General features: G+C 36.6%; 1 protein-coding gene across 6 annotated transcripts in view; it reads right to left on the bottom strand.

Moving 5' to 3' along the window:
• Positions 1 to 1,311: 1,311 nt before the first annotated feature.
• The window catches only part of LOC149532270 (Serinc-domain containing serine and sphingolipid biosynthesis protein), a 45,243-nt gene continuing 31,828 nt past the window's right edge, over positions 1,312 to 14,726 (bottom strand). For all 6 annotated transcript variants that reach the window (XM_089803816.1, XM_089803817.1, XM_089803818.1 and 3 more), the window contains 2 exons: positions 11,621 to 11,861; positions 1,312 to 1,839 (listed from right to left, as the gene is read on the bottom strand). In XM_089803816.1, coding sequence (XP_089659942.1) covers positions 1,538 to 1,839; positions 11,621 to 11,861 — 543 coding nt within the window. In that variant the 3' untranslated portion in view covers positions 1,312 to 1,537. The remainder of the gene's footprint in view (positions 1,840 to 11,620; positions 11,862 to 14,726) is intronic.

Below are 14,726 nucleotides of genomic sequence, written 5' to 3'. Positions count from 1 at the left end.
TGAAGGCTTTCATATTGTAAAATTCTTGGTTTGTACAAGGTCAGAACCCAGAAGGCCTCACAATCGAGCATGTTGTAATTTTATATAAAGTGAAATAATTACACTTACAAATTTGCTACATCTGACCTTGTGTTCTCTATGGTTTCATTGATCTAAATATAGCTTCCGTGTTCATCTCTAAACGGGGAGTGTTCGATGGTTTTTAATTGAGTTTACTCCACGTGTTATTATCGAATCTTTGACCCTCCTCCATCAAATATCCACATGTTTGACCGTCATTGTTAGTTTATGCAAATAACATAATCCGTCCAATGCATTAACAGAATTTTTAAATACGAGTTTTACATAGTTTTCACAATCACCAAAGAATATATAGCAGTAAATGTTCATGAAATCCTCCACACTCGTGCTCCAACTGTCAAATTTACATAAAAGTGTAAATAATATCCAATAAATTCAAGACAATATTAACACATTGCCGCGTGTTATTCAGCCCAGTAGTTAACATCAGATAAAAAAAATTAAAAATAACACAGATAGAAAATACCTTTCGTAATAAGTGATTTAATTAATGCACAGCAAGATAATTAAAATCATTTAGTCATAAAAATTCATTTTTAGTCCAACACAACTATTTTCATGACTCTTCAAAGTTTCAAACTCCAAAGTTGAAGATAATAATTTTTTATGACATAGTTCATATTATTAATAATCTTTTTGCTACTAGTAAATACAATTTAAACTAGCAAATAATTCCCCTTTTTGTAAGAAGCTTCTTTCTTTTCACTGCAACAGAATGCATTCCAACAAATCAAAGATATATAGACTTGTGCATTTGTAACAGAATGCATTCCAAAAAATCAAAGGTAGTGACTAATGCACGCTATATCCACAGTTGATGCTGCTTCACTTTAATATCTACATGAACCTAGAAGACGTAGAACATTGAGTCACAAAACATGATAGTGTTCACTCTGCAATACTAAGTTTGTGTAAACTTTAAAGCTAATGCTTGTGTGACAACAAAAAATATATTTAAAAAATTACATCTCAAAAGGTTTATTCAAAACATTAAATTTCATTAAACCATGAGGTGGATTTACATCATTGATTTCACTTTGTCAAATGCATTATATCTGGAAAACATTTTCTCATGTTGCACTTCCAAAGCCAATAAAAATATATAACAATGTTCTAAGGCAGCGTTTGGAAGGATCAACCGTGCAGGGGTGAGGACAGAAGTTTGACCTATTGATTTCTCAATCAACCGAGCCTTTCATCACAAACAAAAAAAAAAGGTGAAGTGTCTCATTTACTTGAAACAAAATGAGTCGTATTAAAAACCCAACAGCTTACAATCTAAAAATGTACAGAAATAGAATAAGAAACCTGTAAATTTGAGGTTTTAATAAGTCACACGTGTGTCAAACATGTAGATGTATGGACATACTGTTTAATAAAAACGGCACTTTAGCTAGAAAGGCCTTTATCTAGTTAATTCATATATCATGCAGCTGAAACTTTAAGCAGTGGAATGTCAAACAAATTCCCTGTCTGGAAATACAACGGGAGCAATCAGGGACCAAATATACAGAGCAGCTGTGATCCACTGGGTGCCAATACGAACCCAAACTGATGACCAGCCAACATCAATGAGTTTTTCGCCATCTTCAGTTGAGCTTGTCCAACCAGTTAAAAGCATAGCTGAATACATGCTGGCAAGGGCAAAAATAATATGGAAGAAAGTGTATGAATATGTGACAGGCCTGGCTTCATCTCTCCTCTTGCCCTTTTGTCCCTCCTCTATCTCATCAAGTGAAAGCAAAGGCTTCCCAGAACCTGGTGAGAAAAAACAAATGTGATTAAGTCGGTCCATATGATATATTAATCTGCTGCAAAAATTGTAACTTTTGACACAAACAAAAAATGGTAGATATATAACAAATCACATTCCCTCCATCTCATTAAAAATGCATGAGAACCACGCAGGATATTTAATATATGTGTGATCCTCGATCTTCACCAATATATTACAAACAACCCCAACCTGAACAGATTCATTGTCATTCCTATGTTATTTTAACAAGGTAAACATTATGACTAATAAGAACTATGATAATAGTACAGACCGATTTCAACTCATAAAATTTCAGAAATGTTTTCAAAATTCCATACTTGACCTAAGAAAATATTTTTCTACATCTGGGAAATATCCAAGAGTTCCCAAGCATAGCAAACCAGTTGGAACTCTACTACTGTACCAAATGGTTCAAAATAATTTATTAAAACAGCTTTCTAGCTAATTATAAGAAATATGAAATCGTGTTCTAGTTCTACAGTGACTATTGGATAGTGATAAAAAAAAATGTAAGATATACGTGGCAAAGTGGCACCAACAAGCATTTTAGTATGGTTTCCTGGGTATCTCTTCATTCCAGATTATTTTAATGTTGTCCCACCCGGACATTCAAGCATCCCAGAGTAGTTCATTTTGATTCTAACCTTATCAGAAGTTTTCACACATCTTACACATATAGTTGGAAAATGGTAAATAAAACAAAACGGAAACTCTTCTTAGCTAAATCTCCCAAATAGTTTGGAAATTTTAATAAACTTTCTACAGTGAACTCGTAAATCTTCTCAACTGCTCTTCTGCAATATAGAGATTACATTATTGACATTTTTAACAAATCATGCCCACATTACAGACTCCATATGTTTCTCTGTAGACACTCCACCTTTTGGGAAACTTTTGAAGGCTTCGAAAATGAAAACTACTTACAGTAAAATCTTTTACTTATATTTGCATGCCACCCTAGATTCTCTGAATGGTAGCAGCATTCTTGCATGTCTCCCAAAAATCTTCCACGGTTATTTAAGGCTGGTTTTTTCCTTTATTTGGGTTTTTCCAAGTGGTCATGGAATTGCAAAGCAAGGTTACGAGAAGGGTGTACTTGGAGACTCTAGAGACTGGTAACTGTACTGGTACTGTTAATTTTCATATATAAGGACGGGGGTACTTGAAGATGCCCAGTTTTCATCATGTTTAGAAAATATGATGACATAGAACTTCAAAAACAAGCACAGTGCTGAAATTTAACTCTAAATATTAATTTAATATACACAAAATGTTAATTGTGTTAGAGAGTTTAAAACTCACGATACATACATGGTATTAGATTATCTTTACATATTGAAATTCAATATAGTGATAATTCAATGCTAATACACATGCCAAAGGATATGAGATGCATGGTTGTGAGAAATTTTGCAGCATTCTTCTGAGAGTGGAGAAATTTTGCATGGATGTGTCCCCGTAAGATATTCAATGAGGCTGGAGATAGTGGCTTCTATTATTTCCTAACAGTAGAATTGAAGTTACACAAAGATCTCTTAATATCATTCTGGTGACCTCTTTAAAAGAACAGAAGTTAGCAAATCATGACACTACACGAAAAGCAAATAATTGAAAAACATTTATGAGTCTTTCAAGAGAGGCAATTGAGCAGATTGAACAGAAGATTATAGTGGCTATCATTATCATTATTAATAGATAAGAAATAATGATTTTGGAAGGGTGATGATAGAGGATAGGAATTAAGATTCTTTTTGTAACAACTTATGCCTAATGTTTTTTGGCAGGAGGTGTCAGTTTCTTGTCAGGAGACTTCGGAGAAGGTAGGACCCAGCACCCAGAAGAAATAATGTCCATTGTTGTCTATTATATAAACATAAGCATATAAAATATTGGTCAGAGACACGAGGCTCACATGGCGCACCATTGGCTCTGTAATTGGTTCCTTCATAGGGTGTCTTGCTAGGGCAAACATAGGCAGTGGGGAGATTATTCGGCTCTGTCAGGACGTTTTCGACCTGACTTGGTTAGGACTGGAGAATGCAGCGCTCACTATTGCTCAGAAGCTCAAAATCCCGCTTCCAGAAGTTTATATGGCTCATCCTCCGAGTAGTCTCAGGGTTGCCATCGTGGCTAGGAGACCACCTCTGTATATTCGGGATAATGTCCAATTTTTCTCAGCCTGGCCGAAAATGGAGGCTAGCATTCTTTTCCTGCTTTGCTGGAGGGGAATTATAGAAGACAAAGGCAAGGAATGGTTAGTCCATCTTCTTCAGGCGTTTGAGGCCTACATTGAGCCTAGAGTGTCTTTTGATGATCTTGACAAACTGGAATTCATCTTGCCTAATATTATAAAATCCAGCAAAGAGCAACTGGCATACCTTTATTCAAATATTGGGAATGTATAGGGATGGACATACATTCCCTATGAACGAAAACTTAAACCAATCAAATTCCCCAACAACCCTTTTTACAACTCTAAGCCTAAAAGAAGTTGCTTAGAATTTTAAAACATAAAACAGAGTCATTTGATTGTCTAAAATATTGTCATAAGTTCTGACCAACTCAAAACATGCTTGTAGACTAGATGTCATGATGGTGGAGTGCTTAAAAGCACATTTTTTGGACCTCGTGTTCAAAAGTATTAAACATAGCATTGAAAAGCATTGGGAAAATAGTTTTGGTGACAAAAGTGGTGGCAAAAGCTAGACAGATTCAATGTTCATTGGGAACTAGCAGACATCACCAGCTCTCAACACTTTTTCAACAAAGGAATTCATCAAACTTGTAGAGACTTCACATTCCAGCTGCTTCATCTTAATAGAGAGGATACTTGAAGTGCAAGAAACTGCGCAATTAATGATGGTTAACACTCAGTGGGACAGATGACAACATAGCTAAGGGTAAGAATGTGAACCAAGAGGTCCTTGATGACATATCACAATCTATTCTGAGGTAAAAAATTAATATGTGTAACTTGTAAAATGCAAATGTGTTTTTGTTTTGTAAGTTTTTGTTTTTTTGAATTTTAGCAGTAAGTTTTTATCTCAACTCTTATTCTATTTTTGTTGGCAGATACATTCTCTTTTATCTCAATGATTCTGTGTTGATTAGGTACACTAACATATTGTTGTGAAGTTTTCACACCATTGCCCCAAAAATTTTTGGGGACCCCCTTTTTTTTTATCGCCTTGGCAATAACTTTTTGATGTTGTCCAAAAATCTCCAATCTTAGAAAATTTTACTTCTTGGATGCCTTCAGAACAAGAGGGAGGAGGTTAAATTTATTTTTCACCCGATTTTAAGCTTGATTTTCCAAAACGACTAATTTTATCCTTAGGCCGAACAAGTTTCAAAAAAAATACTTGGCAAGATAAAATTGTAAATTTTGTACTCAGACAAAAAAAAAAATTTGAAAATTTGGATATAATTGTATAAACTTGAGTAATTTTCAAAAAATGAAATTTTTGTTAGACTTGGGTTTTTTAGAAAATCTTGAATTTTTTCGGTGAAAAAAAAAATTAATTTTGTGATGGTGAAATCAAATTGCAAAATCGATTTTGGATTCTAGAGAAATGATTTATTTCTGTTAAAAAATTAAAATTGCATAGCAAAATCGATTTAGATTAAATTGCAAAAATTGGCATTAAATGGATTAAATCTGTCTTGAAGATTTTAAAATATTTAAAGAAATTAGTAATTTGAAAAAATCAATTTTGGCTTGTCAAATCCGATTTTTAATGATATATTAATTACTAAATCGTCGTTAAATGGAAACATTTAACGTCTACAAGGCTTTATTTATTTATTTTTTGCAATCTTAGTCTGACCGGCAATTTAAAAAAGTAAATTTCATCTTGGCAAAATTAATTTTTGGCTAAACATTTAATTGGGACCAAGTGCTCTAATTAATATTTTCTTTCTACCAGGGTCCCAGTCAGCCAGCTAAGGAAGGCAAGCAAATAGAGTATAAGAGAAAGCCCTTTACCCTTATCTCCTCATTCTCATTCCTCACTCCTCCTCTTCATGGTGTTTGGCGATTTTGATTTGGAGCAGATTGGCATTATTTTTGGCAATTTTTTTCGTGATAGAGATCTCACATGCTTGGCGATTTTCTTTGTAGGGCAGATCTGCACTCTATATTGGCGATTTTCCATGTTAAAGGCAAAATTCTCGTACTTGGCGATTTTCTCTAGGGCAGATCAGACTTCCCATTCTTAGCAATTTATTTTGACAGAGAAGAATATTTTCAAATTTGGCAAGGTTAAAGGGCAGATTTGTTACTATTGAAGTCTGATATTTTTTTCTATAAGGCTGCAATTTTCTCCTTGCCCTATGCAATTTCAAGTGGACAAAGATCTAGTGTTCTTCTAGAGGCTACGTTTATTCTCCTAAAGTTGGACGATATTTTTGTGGTGAAGGAAAAATTGATAAGGCCTGATTTGTAGCACGTGCATGGACAATTTCAAGTGGGCCAAATTCTGATTTCTTCAGCTAGGGCATCAATATTTGCAAGGGGCTTGAAATTCTTAGGTCTGATCCAAAATTCAAAAGAAGACCCGGCCATTGGTAAAAGTAAATTCAATTCATTTAGAGTTGAAAGGGGTCCTTAAGCGGATTTCACTCTTTTGTTCTTGTCTAGTTTTGTCTCCCTTGGTTCTTGCATTCATCATCCCATCATAGGTTGAAGATTGGAGATTGATAAGGGTAGAATCCATGATAGAACATTTTTGAAGAGGCAGAAATAAGCTGAACTACCTTTGGTATGAAGTTGGGAGATATAAGTGTAGTCCATCCTAAGGCAACAACGAGGCAGAAATAAGTAGTAGTCCCACCCCTAGCTTGAAGATTGGAGATTGATAAATGTAGTGATAGGACTTGGTGAGGCGGAAATAAGTGTAGAATCCATTGATAGAAAGAAAGTTGGAGATCGATAAGGGTAGTTCATATCACTTAAAAGGAAGGGGCAGAAATAAGTGTTTAGGATGGTAGATGTTAATGCAAGCAAGAACCCTAAGGGAACAAATACTAAGAAAGACAATGAGGATATGATGCCCAAAACAACTTTCTTCTCGAAAATGAGGCGAATAAACGATACCAATGTCGATACAGTAAATATGATACAGGTAAATGACAGACTAAAGGAAGGACAATCCCCCATGGCAAAGAAGATATACAGAAGTGGGATTGTACACGCAGCAACTTTTCCTCCTACCTTGCCTTGTCCGGAATTGGTTATGGAGTGCGCATCCACGTTTGATCTAATCAGTAAATCCATCATTTTTTATGAAGGGATGAGGGTGTTGGCCAATATTGGCGAACAGGCGATCGAAGAAGCATTTAACGTTCCCCGGTACAAGAGCATAACAGTAGTGATGATGGATCAAGCGGCCAAGTCATTTCAGGATAACCAGGATGCTTATTTCATGCATCTAAAATAGGATTGGCTATACGAGGGAAAGAAAGGAGTAACTAGATCATCAAGGCTCATAGTGGCAGACTTCAAATCAAAATATGGAGATCTCATTGTGCTTCTCAGCCGGATCATGGGCCTAGCTCAAGGTATGCAATTCGAAAACTGGATGTATTTCTTTATTGATGGAATTGAAAAAGGAAAAAGAAGATTTGATTGGGCTAGGATCATAAGCGAGACTCTAGAGTTGCAACTTAGAACCGTACAAAACCAAATGCAATTCTACATGGGATCCTATCTGTTTTACCTAATTGCTAGATTGTATAAAAGTTCGGGACTTAAGGCCTTAGGAGTTGGCAATGAGCCAAGGCAATATTTGGTGCATGAATGCTATCCACAGCTTCATTTGCACAACAAGGACTATAAGATGTTTTGTAATGCCTTTGCCATGAAGACAGTAAGGGTATTACAAGGGACACTTGCTAAGAGACTTTCATCTAAAGCAGAAGCAAAGATAAAGAAATATGGGAGTTGGTTTATCCAATTTCCTCAATTCACCTATATTAGAGTAGCAGGAAGCACAGTTTGTCCCAAGAGGCTTCCGAGATACCCACCCAACAAGGTAGTTTTGATGGAATTGGCTAGGCAACTTGAGCATTATGATAGAATAATGAGACTCGAAAGTAAGAGCATTACCTTCTCATTCAGAATTGGCAATGATAGTTGCCCCAATCCTGTCACCTTTGTAGCTGCGGAGAAGGAATTGGAATGGTATCATCTGGGATGGTACAGAGCAAGGCAAGGATTTGATCCTAATGGTCTTATCAAGGTATCTCACGAAAATGCATTTAAACATGTTCCCGCTATAAAAGACTTTTGGGCCAATACCAAGGATGACTTTCATGTGAGAAAGTTAGCTTTCTCAAGATTGTCGGTGAACATGATGAGAGATATCAGATGAAGAGGCCTTGATATTCCCGATCAACTGGAAGATGATGGAAATGTGTTGAGAGAAGAATATGATACAGTAGAAGGAACAGAGTTGAATCCAGTAGATTGGGATGATCATCAAGATCCTTCCTTGGAGGCAGTTACAAGAGCAATTTATTTGCATACCGAGTCATGGTACAATGAAAGATTAAGGAAGCTACAAAGTCAAAGGATTCCTCCTACTCATGAGAAGGTCCAACGGAAACAATTAGGAACAAGAAGAGAGCTTTGGAGGTTGAGAAAAGCAAAAAAATCAAGAACCTCCAACAAAGAGACAGCACACAGCACCGTCAAGGGAAAGTATAATTGAGGCTAGAGGCCAAGAAGATAACACAAGTGAACAAATGATTGCGGTAGAGGTGAGCTCTGATTCAGAGTCAAGTGGTTACAGTGATAGCACCAAGTACTCTCCTCTCTCAGAAAACCAACGTGGAGATGACATGGCAGTTACTAATGAAGAAGAAGATGGGCCGATTGATATTAAGGAAATGAATCAGGCGCCCGAGGTCGCTGGTGATGCTTTGTTAGTCAAACCAAATCCAGATTTGGGGAGATGCACAACCACTATGGTTAAGGCAAATGCTTATGCCAAGAGGCGAGGTAGTAACTGCCCGAACAGTGTAAGACATCCAAGGATTCATAGGAAAGGGTGATAGCAAGAACCAGAAACAGATTGCAAAAACGGTGGCAAAAGTAATCAGGAGCGACAATGATGGTCACCGAAAGGTTCAGATTGCTATACCAACAGTCAACAAGGCATTGGATGAGATTGCGGCCCAAGAATATGAGATAGTGGAGCATAATTTGGGAAGAAGCACAGATGACATGGAGTGTGAGGAGATCCAAGAGGGTATAGCTTCAATCAGAGAAAGGTTGAGGAAGGCAAATGAAAAGATCATAAAGTTGGAGGTCGAGAACAAATATTGGAGAGATTGCCAGCCTATCCAACAGTTGCACCAGGCAGCCCTTCCTCAAGACAGCGGAAGCAACCTAGAAGAGATATTGGCTCAGCTACATGAAGTCAAGGATTGGATCCATGAAACAATCCCAAATGGGCAAAATTTCTTGCCTACCTTTATCTCGACATTCCGGTCATTAGTGACTCTTAGAAACAAATTCAAAATATTTGAAGAGGAGTGGAAGGATTTCCTTCCAGTCAAAGATTTAGCTATTCCCAGCCTACAGGCTTTCATTGGGCTATCGGAGGCATATTTGGAAAGGGCCAAGTTGGTTGATGAAAGAGGATTGAGTACAGTTGAGTCTTAGTTTGTTGCCTTGACTACCAAATTGAGAACACTCTAGGAGATATAGAATGTAGTTGCACAGCACAGTCCAAGTGTCGACACTTCCATTTCAACCAAGATGAGCGACGTTGGGGTGGCACTTGATTTTGAAGACATCACAGAAGGGGGCATCGATAAGACAAGAATTGGATCAAGATTGGATGAGTTAGGAAAGGTTGCTATCAAGAAGAAACATTTGGGCACCCTTTCCTCCCTCAATGCCTTTATTAGTTTTGCAAAAAAAGTATGAGAAGACACTACAGACAGCAAACAGCACAATGAAATCGACTGAGCTCAAGATAAAGCATACACCTTGCCCTCCCATGGAAGAAGTCAACGAAAGGGTAGCTAGGTTCATTGCCTTAGCTAAAAGAACGAAAGAAAAAGGGAGATTTATATTAGAAGATCATTTGATGTAAGCCCAAGTAGCAATTTCTCTTTCTTCTTAGGTAGGACAAGTATCTAATTTTGATTGGCCACCATTTTGGTGCCTTCTCATTGGTTGCTACCTTTCCACTTTTTTCATTGGTCCATTGATGAGGTGGTGTCTTCTCATTGGCCGATGGGGTGGCAACCCTAATTAGGGTTTCTAGGATTCAATCCGGATCGTCAGTTTTGTCTCTTTATCTCTATTGTCGATTGTACATTTTGGCCTCTATATAAGGCCATTTGCTCTCATTTGTAATGGTCGGTGAAAATTGTTGCATAAGATAATGCCAAAATTGCCTCTCTTTATCATTGTTGTGACTTGCATGGTGATTAAGAACATTTGGTATTGTTGCATGGTTTTTACTTCCAATAGTTAAAATAAGATTTTCATTTTAAAATTGCTAAAATAGATTTCATTTCAAGTTGCTAAGTAAGATTAAGAGTAGATGGATAGTTGCATGGTAGCATTAGCGGATGTTTGATAGGGATCAATAACTAGGCCACTAGCATCCTTGCGGCTGGTTGGAAAGCCTTGTGTGGTAAACTAGTTTATTTTCCTTTGAATCATTGCATCTATGGAGGTGGAGTCGTTGGTTAACTTTCATTAGATTCGATCCCCGTCCATTTGCTAATCTTTCCATTCATAAGAGTAGGAGTAGAATAGCAAGTAGTTAGGAGTTGGAGTTTTAAAGAGGAAAGTTAGAAAGGCATAAGTCGTAAGAACATTCACCCTCCATCACCATCACCTTCTTCATCAACATCAGCTGACATTCACACCGAATCACCATCACCATCATTCCACCAAAGACCAAGTTATCTTCGAATGAATAACGTAAGCCCGCCTACGTGATTACCAACAAATCACATCGATATATTGAGTTAGTATCCACAGGTGTAAGGAACATTGCAGTTATTCTCATGTCTTCATGAGTATTGACTTTTCAAGAGAGGAATTGAGGATTTGATATCCCATATCAAGTGTTCAATTGCTATATGTTATGTAGTCGTACAAAACTAACATCAACACATATACACTACTAGACTTGGCAACTTATAGGATAAATCTCACATGTTTGGCCAAAGAAACAAGCAGTTTATTTCAGGGACCTTAATTTGGGATTTTGCGAATAGCATGTCCAGCCAATTATGATGATGCAATGGAACATGAACACCCTGCTTCAAATGCAGCCTATGTGCTATATCCCAACTTATATGCTCCAAAGAGTAGTAGAGTGCTTCCTTCTAAAGATGAAGGTGTAATAGAAGGATCTATGAAGACCTTCCAGAAGATATACAACATTAAGGAGGCATCCGAACTTTACAAGCATATATCATTGTATCTTGATATAAAGAGTTTGCACATATTCATGACGAATTGTATCTTGGGAATTCCTGAAAGCTGAAAATCCCCCATTTTCAGATCCATCATCCATTCCTATATCAGAGCCCTACTAAGTTAGCTTTTGTGCTGAATTTCTAGGCAAATGATCAACTTTGACGATCTATGAAAATCTTAAAAAGCAGAAAGTGAGACCATTTTGAATTCTTTACAATAAGTACTCCAAAATAAAGATTATTTACTTTATAACGGGCTGTGATGCTTGAAAAACTTTAAAAATACACGACAATAGAATTTAGAAGCGGGGTGACCTGCTCTTGGGGAGGATGGAGGGGAGAGCAAAGTAGTTGAAGAACCAGCACGAACAGCAGAATACACCACTGATAAAACTGTTGTAAGCATTCCAAGTATGAGAGTGCCTGTTGAAACAGCTTTTACATGACCGTGAAGACCATTGCATTCATAATCCCTGGGTTCACTTGAAAGCCCACTGTAGCACAAGTATGAGCAGTACAGTGAAATTATTGAAGCTGGCAAGAGACTTCCATTCACCTGTCCAAAGTTTAAAAATGAATTATTCTATTCCACGTAAAAACCATAGACATTCTCTAAAAACCAGTTAAAGCCAGCACTCAACATATAACAGCTAATCTTGCAGGCTAGAATAAAACATTACATAATCATAATTGCTAAGACTTTACAAGTGATTGGAGAGTGTTCATAAACATAACTGGGGCCAAAATATGCATAATGGAAAATATATGCAATATTTCAGCATTGATAATGTTGAAGTAGCAGATCCTCCATAAAAAATACAACATAAATTCAATGAATCTGACAAGCAAATTTATGCCCACATAACATCTGCAAATACCAGTCTACTTTATAAACCATACAAGGTTATCATTTTACTACACAAGCTACAACAATTAACTTTATGCTATTAAGAAACACCCTTGGTTTACAAAAATAACATTTCAACATGTTCATGCGGCTTTGCAAAAGAATTTTTAGCCTTCTAATTATTTACAAAAGTGTAAAATTCATTTTGCCCAGAAAATCACTCGACCAACTAGAACACATCCCTACTATGTAGGATTTTCATGTACCCAAATAACCAAAGTCAGTCAAGGCAAATATAGTAGATTCAATTAGGTAGATACATGGTACTTGTTGATGCGAGTTTTATGCCACTACAACATGAAAAATCGAACACTTAGTACTAAAAGGAAATACCAAATTTCCAACTCCCCCTTGAACAAAGGCACCACATATACTAGAGATTGCAGAGAAAGATCATTGAAGTGACTCCAAGGTTCCTTCTAATTGTGGATACTCTCTTAGTTGCAATGATGTGATATGCTGGTATCAAAAAGGGACTTACACTAGTTCACTTAGACTTGTCAACTTGACTTGGCGAATAATATAGCTTTATGAGTGCAGTTAACTATTCGGACTCCCATCTTGCAAACTGAAATGCAAATGAACTTGAGCTTACGAATCTAAACTAATTATACTCTAGAATGCAAGAGATTGTGAATATCCTAGTGACTACTACACTTAGTCCTATCATCAACTCCACCGAACTAGTGCAATCTTCTAAGGTGTCTGAAATATTTTCAAATTACTACCATGGTACTAACACCATCCATAGATGCATATCAATGTGTAAGCAATAATTGAAAGAAGGCTTATAAATATGTTTGTTGATCATGCAAGACAAATTTATAATCAGAAAGCAGCTAGTGGTATGGCCAATGCGAATTCAATAAGGATGCATCCACAATTACTCTCATCCAATCTAAACTACTGGAAAGAAAATTATATTCTAAGTGAGGAATGTAAGGAACCATGCAGTACTCCAAACATCACAAACATTCACCATGGAAACCAACAATGAATAAGGAACAACTTTGGTAGCATTATAGCAACAATTCTCCACCAAAAATCTCTCTTTTACAAATGAGAAGAGCAAGCCTTAGGTAGGGAGCTCTAGTACAATGAATGGCCAAGATTAAATCAAGATCAGTGGCCCAGAATTATCCACCTAAGTCCTAATCCAACTCATAGCTCTAAGCATTAACAGCTTGTCCAATTACATTAAATCACCATCATGTGGGCTAACAGAAAAATCTTATTTTTTCCAATAGCCAACAAGCAAATGGATTAGGCAAAAACCCTCAACAGTAAAGCTCTTTGTTTGCTTACCATTTCCAAAAATAGATACTGGATCACTGCTAGGTGTGATGGATAAGATTGGAAAAACCCATTATCTCAAGACTTTTAGCTCAATAAGCCAATTTGATTAATTTTCAAGCCTTAAAGCTCTGCTTTCAATATGAAGGGGGCATAACTTAAGTTTTTTACCAACAAGGCCTGTACCCTGACAGTTAATAACGAGTATTATACTGATGATCCATGTTCTCCTATAGATAGCTCTTCAGTAATTCAACTTCGTGGGAATATCAGACTGGATTTGGTGACTAAGTTGTGGTTGTGTTTACTCGTCATCCTTCTCTCCTTTTCCTTTGGCAGCATTACACTGACATTTCTAATTCGTTAATCCTAACTTTCCTGATGACTCTGTTTTGTGACTTTTTACCTATTTGAGAGATTCCAAAATTAGCTCCCTTTTCAATCATTATCACTATTGTGTTTTCATTTCTTGTATGAGCTTCTAACCACTATGCAGGAAACCCGTAAGTATACCCTAATATCCCAAAAGACAGTATACAGCACATTCAATATGTGAGAACAATGAGATTCCAGGTTTAAATTTCAGCAATATTAAATCATTTCTGTTGTAAGGGAAGGAATGCCTTCCCAGAGTCCCTGATATAATTAAGGGAAACTGTATCTTTTTGTAGACGAACAAGAGGTATGTGTAAATACTAAATATCGTACCAACATCCCTAAACAAGGGTGAATTGTAAATTCACAATTCACTACATCAATGTTGTTGTAAGGGAAGCTATACCTTCCCAAAGACCCGTTATAATTAAGGGGTAATTGTATCATTCTATAGATAGGAAGCTTGCATCCCAAGCAAGACTAAGGGTTTTTTTCCCATTCTTTTTCCCCTGATGCCTACACTTTGAAGAGGAAAAAATACATGTAATCACTTTATAAATTAATAAGAGTATGGCATAAGCCTTTTATCAACCAAAACAAACAATAAAACACGAATTGATGGGCAAATCAAAATAAAGTGCCTATTTATTAACCAATGAGAAAATTCAAAGCCATGTGGACTTATATCAAGTCATCATCTAGGAAATCATTCCCTTCATCCTCATCCTTCTTTGCATATTCAATGAATCTAGACACTATTTGATTGAGCTCCTCCATGGGTACACCTTATATAATTCCAAATCACTTGTACAAGTGCTACTTGTCTTCTTCCAATCTTTTTACATA

The sequence above is a fragment of the Cupressus sempervirens genome, chromosome 10, assembly GCF_028749045.1.
Source record: "Cupressus sempervirens isolate cs-2001-9-10 chromosome 10, ASM2874904v1, whole genome shotgun sequence".
In the NCBI taxonomy this organism is placed as follows: domain Eukaryota; kingdom Viridiplantae; phylum Streptophyta; class Pinopsida; order Cupressales; family Cupressaceae; genus Cupressus; species Cupressus sempervirens.
The sequence above is the reverse complement of the archived record's forward strand: the minus strand, read 5'-3'. Positions and strand labels throughout refer to the sequence as shown.